At 40.8% G+C, this 5944-nt stretch overlaps 1 protein-coding gene across 2 annotated transcripts; it reads right to left on the reverse strand.

Annotated features, from left to right (window-relative positions):
• Nucleotides 1-1373: 1373 nt before the first annotated feature.
• Nucleotides 1374-5322, reverse strand: LOC122027789 (BTB/POZ domain-containing protein NPY4-like). 2 transcript variants are annotated; one of them, XM_042586797.1, is made up of 5 exons: nucleotides 5152-5322; nucleotides 4168-4485; nucleotides 3734-3803; nucleotides 2212-3348; nucleotides 1374-2076 (listed from the first exon to the last, which is right to left on the reverse strand). In XM_042586797.1, exons 2-5 carry the CDS (start codon nucleotides 4227-4229, stop codon nucleotides 1543-1545), a joined length of 1803 nt encoding a protein of 600 aa, XP_042442731.1. In that variant the 5' UTR covers nucleotides 4230-4485; nucleotides 5152-5322; the 3' UTR covers nucleotides 1374-1542. The 2 variants fall into 2 exon arrangements, with proteins under 2 accessions (XP_042442731.1, XP_042442730.1); XM_042586796.1 differs by lacking the exon at nucleotides 5152-5322 and adding an exon at nucleotides 5012-5145.
• Between the last annotated feature and the right edge of the window lie 622 nt (nucleotides 5323-5944).

A 5944-nucleotide genomic window follows, 5' to 3' on the forward strand; every position in this document is an offset into this window, starting at 1 on the left:
GCGGCGGGCTCCCTTTCCTCTCACGAACAGAACCCTCTTCCGTTTCTCCCTGGCGGCGCCAGCCACCCCTCAAAAAACGCGAGAGCCCCCTTTTCGTGCTTGCCTTAATCCCCTAAAGAAACCTGAACATCCAATTACCCAAATGCCCTTTGACCTCCCCTTAATTCCTCCCATGCCACATTCATATCCGGAACACCTACATTAAGGAATATTCCAGCGGTTTGCCACTCTCTGAAAGTGGAATATTCCTTCTATCAACAGAAGGTCGTTGTACATCCTCTCTCACCTAACAGACCCTGACACCTGACATTCTCTGACAGTGATCAGCCTCTAAAGGTATGCAGCGTCATATAAAAAGGGAGGTCCTCTTCCTTGACTAGGTATGCACATATTCGCACTTGTCTTCAACAGTTATTTTTCCTTCTATCGTACACTACTTTTTTTTGAGAAAAAGAACCTGACTTAAGCGTCAGAGGGTCTGTACCACGGACCTTTTCCCTGGTTTCTGATCTCTAATACTCCGTGTGTTTGTCTAAGTGTGTGCAGAGTTTAAGTACCACCACTTCCCATATTACAGACCCTTGGGTTTCACGTGGGGGTTTACTTTTCTGACACGTATACATAAGGTGCGATAAAGTGGCCTCTCTGTCAATATCAACATCATCTCTATCAGTTTTCGTCTGACTCAAATTCCAGATAAGATCATTTGCGATGAATTTTGAGCTTTGAACCAATCATAAAATCTTTATATGATTCTTCGTGGAATTTGCATTCTGAATTCCTATTTGCATTCAATACGAAGATAATTGGTGTGTGGAACTAATAGGCGTAAAGAATTAAGGGGAGAATGAACAAAAGCTGGGGAATATCTCAGCATGAGTTACTGGAGTTCTATACTAGAACATGTATATATAGTTGCCTAGACGACATCGCTACGCCAATCACACTTGTCAGGCAAAATTATTCACACTTGTCCTTTGTTAACTTTTTAGCCATTTAGTTCGTGGAATCACGTCACTTGAACTTTTTTTTTTTAGTTACTTTTGGATCAATTAGTTCTTGTAAGAAAGAGTTACTTTTGGATCTCTGCAAGAGGTGTGGCATCAATAACTGTTTTAGCTGCACTCGGACAACGATTTATTATTCTCTTCAGCAAGTAGGCACTTGAGAAGAGTTATCCGTGATTGGGATTCCAGCTACGTGGTGCAATCAGATGTATGTGTCGTAGTTCAGCGTTGATAACTCGATTTTTTATATTCTATGTTTAAATTTTGAGCTTGATATTGGTGGTCAAAGATTTCTACCAGCTTTAATTGCCATTGCAAATTGTGTTTCCTATCCATCTCTTGATCCAGGCAAAGAAATCCTGTCACTGAAAAGGGAACCAAATAGAGCTCATAACTTCTTTCATTAGTAAATTCCATACATGTTTAGTGCATTAACTAACTATTTCAATTTAGCTACTGGCACACGATTTTAACTGCATGCAAAACTGGATCTTCGCTAGATCAAGACAATATCATGATTACTTGTTGCAAGCTACTAAGCTACGTATCTTATAGTCCTTGAAGGGGTCAACTTAGGCTCCTCCCGGTTGGAGTTTGGACTTCCAGATGTATCGGACAGGCTACTATTCTCACTACTCTGTCCTTTGCCTGACAATAGGTTCCCGAGCATCTTCTTTGGCATCACTACGCCTTTCACCCTACCATTGGTGTTCTTGACACATATGTCTCCGATTCTGTTGTTGCTGCTGCCCCATTCATGTCCATTGACCTTCCCTCCGACATCGAGCTTCATTGCTTTCAGGTTATCAACGACTAAACCGCCAACGCATTCATCCTCTGTGTTGGTTGTGATGGCTGACCTTGAGCTTCCATATGACGCACCACTTTCGGCTTGGCTGGTGGTAGCAGCCAATGCCCTCATCTGCTCAAAGTACAAGACCTGCACAACCAATCGCAATGGCAGTCGCTCATTCTGCACAGCATGTGAAGAGGAATTCGCTGAAAGCTTCCTGCAGTCTATCAGTGCACATAGCCTTTTCTTCTCATTCTTGCTAAGGTCTGGATATCCCTGTTTATGACATTAAGAACATCAATTTGATGTATGATGTATCAAACATGGAGCCTTCTACAGAATCCTTATCATTCTTATAGTTTATTTATGAGAACTTTGTGTTATCATTCATAGAGTTAATGTCAAAATTACCTTGAGGTAAGTGTCAATTGCAAAATAAAGCTCATCGTGTGAGGGTCTTGAATCAGTCGGTACTATTTCAACAAGATCAATAAACTTGGAAAGTGGTAGGTTGTGATCTTTGACAACCTCAGCAAGATATCCATCAACTAGCTTGGCTACCGTGATCTTTGCGCCGGCTAGATTCGATTGAGCAGCATCATTGTCCTGCATTGTGAATTCTTTCACTATATTGAGAACCACGTCGATGTCATATACGGTGTCCTCTCCCGAGGAAGTAGGAATCAGTAAATCAGACACTGTAGCATCTTCTAACTGTCTGCCAATTCGCTTCACAAGTTCCTTCATGCCAGTCTCACTGCAATTTAGTAATCTGCAAGCTCTCAGTAACTTCAGTAGGAAACTGCAGGAGACACAGCCCTTATCTGGGGGCAACAATGAAATGATAGTCTCCAGAAGTGATTTATTCTTTGCGGCATCACCTCCATTACCATTTTTTGCAGATCCTTTTCCCAAACTCGAGAGCTTTTTGTATGTATATGATTTCAATGCTTGTCCAATCACTTCAGGACTAGCTTTCGCCTTAGTTTTAATGGCCACTATAACCTTTTTAAAGAAGTCAATCTTAAGCTCGCACAAGTCCTCAACCCACCAGTCCTTGGGCACTGAATGTTCTTTTTTAACTCCATTCAAATGTGGGTCGAGGCCGTTTTCAAATGGAAGCTTTCCCCTATTGTATGACCATTCTACTTCGGAAGGATCAATTGAGGCCTTGGATGCTATAGATTCTATGCAATTGCTAATCAATTTCAAGTCCTCTGACCATGGAAGAAGAAACCTTGTAGTCTGAAGAACCATGATGGAGTCTTTCCAGCTTCGTAAGATACTTGTTCTTAGGAACACACTAATCTTGTAAATAAGGTTCCCTTTTTCGGCTGTTTCATGCATTTCTAGGTACTCAGCAGCACATAGCGCGACAGCCACATTGTGAGCATTGAGTGTCACTGTGATACCATAGCAAAACTTTGCACAAATTTCAAAAGCTGCAGCACCTCCGGGGATATCAGAAATGGAAACCTCATCACTTTTTTCATCATTTGCCGTAGTGATCAGTCTCTGCATGAGTTGGCTCTTGGACAGCAGTGGAAACTAGGGCAAAAAAACAAAGGAATTGCATAAGCAGTATAGTGCAGAAAAGTGGCATAGGCCTAAGGATGAGTACCAAGGGTTTATTGTCAACCAATCCTTAGTTCTTCTACCAAAGTTCATTTTCAAACTAAAATCACAGTTCTTTATAATTGTCGAATATATCAAGATTAGGAGCTTCATTTTTTTATCATTATCATTTTACACAAAAGCAAAAATCTAGTTGAGATGAATGACAAGCAACTAGATTATCCCAAGATACATCTACATTTGGAACTACCATAAAATTGCTCTGACTTATAATAAATTAAGTGAAATTTAATAGTTAGTTTCTGTTGACTTGCACCCCAAAAAGTGAGCCATAAAAGAATTCTATACAATTCCTTACCTTGTGTAAATGAAACTTGATATTTCCAACATGAATAATAATGTCAGCTGGTAAGTCAGTTGCCACAGACCTGCAAAGATAAGAATACGATTTCAATGTAAGAACAGATTGACATAAGGTGTTGAAAGAAGAAACATGAGAAATTCAATTGAGAATCTGGGTGTTAGAAAAAAAAAGCCAAATGACAGATTGAACAGCGCAAAATGTACAATTCTAAGATACTTCAGCAAAGATTTATATATCAAAAACTATGATTTTTTGAAGAAACAGGTGACATCTAGAGCTACATTTGCAGTGGATATATCTCATTGACAAGCAAATCCATTAGGTCTCAGAACAATCATTCATGACTAAACCACCCTTAATGGCTGCGAGGAATGCAAGAGGAAAAATATAGTGAAAGCAAAAAGTCATGCAGTAAAGTAGTTAGTCACCTGACATCCTTTCCTTCACTCTGGAAAAAATCAGGCTTGGATCCAAGCTTCATAAACTTCATTGTTGAGATAGAAGGATTGCACCTTCTATTCTTGGTTCCACAATGAAGGTGTGATCTTTTTCGGCAATTTAGCGTCCCAGCTCCTCAAAGACAGCGTTCCCACAACCTGGAGCAACTTGGTCGAGCAGAGACAGAAACTTACTCTCTAAGCTGGCTTATAGTAACGGAGAGGGGAGACATCAAGCACAAATCTGCTCTAGACTTTATTCACAAGGTCATTGAGATCTGGCGATCGACAACAAATTCCTCAAAGCACCTGAAACAGAAAAAAATAGACCTCTGTGTTAGTAGAATGGAGCCGCAGACAGTGAGCATCTTTTGATGTTTTTTAAAGGCATGGAAGAGTGAAGGGACAGCATAGCAACTGCTGAGGTAAGGGAATCCCGTCAAGTTGGCAAAAATCCCACATGAAAAATCATATGGAGCAGTCGCAAGAGAGCCAAGGTTGCATGTGATTTTGCATGCATTTGAAGTTTTTAAAGTTAGAGCGAGGCACTGACGGCTCAAAAAAATAACTAAAGCCAGCCTTTAGAATCGCAAGAGCCATGAAGAAGTACAAAATCACAAACTGGACAGAACAAGACTAGAGAGAACGGAGAAAAAAAAAACAAGAGGGCAAGAGCTTGCTGAGGAATACTGAAGAAAGATGAACGAAGCTTTAGTCATGAGCACTAGTCGAAAGTAGTGAAACAAACACGAAAAAAGAACTACAAATGTGCGAAAACATAACCACCATTGACAAGAAGGACAAGCATTGCTAACAAGTGAAGGAAACAACTCACCACAGAGAACAAGAGAACAGAGCCGACCAGAGCAAGCAAAGCAAAGATTAAAGCCAAGAACAAGAGAAGCAGCAGCAGCAGCATATAGACAGTCACAGGTATGGAAGGAAGAGGAAAAGTGACGGGAAAGAGGAATCCACCTTGCGAAATGAAATTTGGCTTCAAACTCAAAGGGTGGCTGGCTCTCCCTCAGCATCTGGAGGCCCACCATGCTCCCTTCCATGCCCACACCCTCTGCATTCTTGTCAGGCTCTCGCTTTCCCCACCCACCATACCACCACCCTCATGCAGAGAACTCAGAACACAGGTATCTTTCAACTCAGATGAACAGGACAAACCAAAGAGGTAGCTCTGAATCCCTCTTGCCGTTTCAGCTGCTCTATCATTAGAATAGACGAGTGATTATCATCAATAATAGCACTGCTTCGGCTTCTCCTTTCTCTGCTTTTTATTGCAATTTAATGGCTTCTTTTATATCCTCATCTTCCTTTTTCCTTCTCTCTCCTCTTCATGACACTGCTTTCACGTTTCAGCCCCTTTGGTATGTGAATATTCTCCATTGAATTCTTGCTTACCGGAATTAAATTTGGTTATTTCCACCAAACATCTGCAATATTTCTCTTATAGATTCTCTAACATATCTTTTACCAATTTATCAAAAGGTCCCTGAATTTTTTTGTTCTCATGGAAAATCATGTTTTTTTTCTTTCCTTGGATACTCCTTCACAATGAAAATGATGGCACCATGTGGCCCATTGCATTTGTGGAATCGATTAAGCTCGGTCGAACCAGTCAACGAAGAAGAAGATTGCTTACTCTACTTTTCAGATGCACTGTCTCAGAGAAGAGAAAAAAAAGGTGCAATTTGATTAGAATACAAGTAGCAATGCATCATCATGCTCGTGTCCCAATGGGCCTGCTGTCGTCGTACTT

This window comes from Zingiber officinale, chromosome 10A, assembly GCF_018446385.1.
Source record: "Zingiber officinale cultivar Zhangliang chromosome 10A, Zo_v1.1, whole genome shotgun sequence".
NCBI lineage: Eukaryota > Viridiplantae > Streptophyta > Magnoliopsida > Zingiberales > Zingiberaceae > Zingiber > Zingiber officinale.

Excerpts from the sequence above, each read along its gene's own strand:
- LOC122027789 (XM_042586797.1), bottom strand. The coding sequence starts at position 4,229 with ATGAAGTTTATGAAGCTTGGATCCAAGCCTGATTTTTTCCAGAGTGAA. Across the intron at positions 3,804-4,167 it reads AGTGAAGGAAAGGATGTCAG|GTCTGTGGCAACTGACTTAC; the intron begins GTGACTAACTAC and ends TTATCTTTGCAG. Across the intron at positions 3,349-3,733 it reads TCAAGTTTCATTTACACAAG|TTTCCACTGCTGTCCAAGAG; the intron begins GTAAGGAATTGT and ends TTTTTGCCCTAG.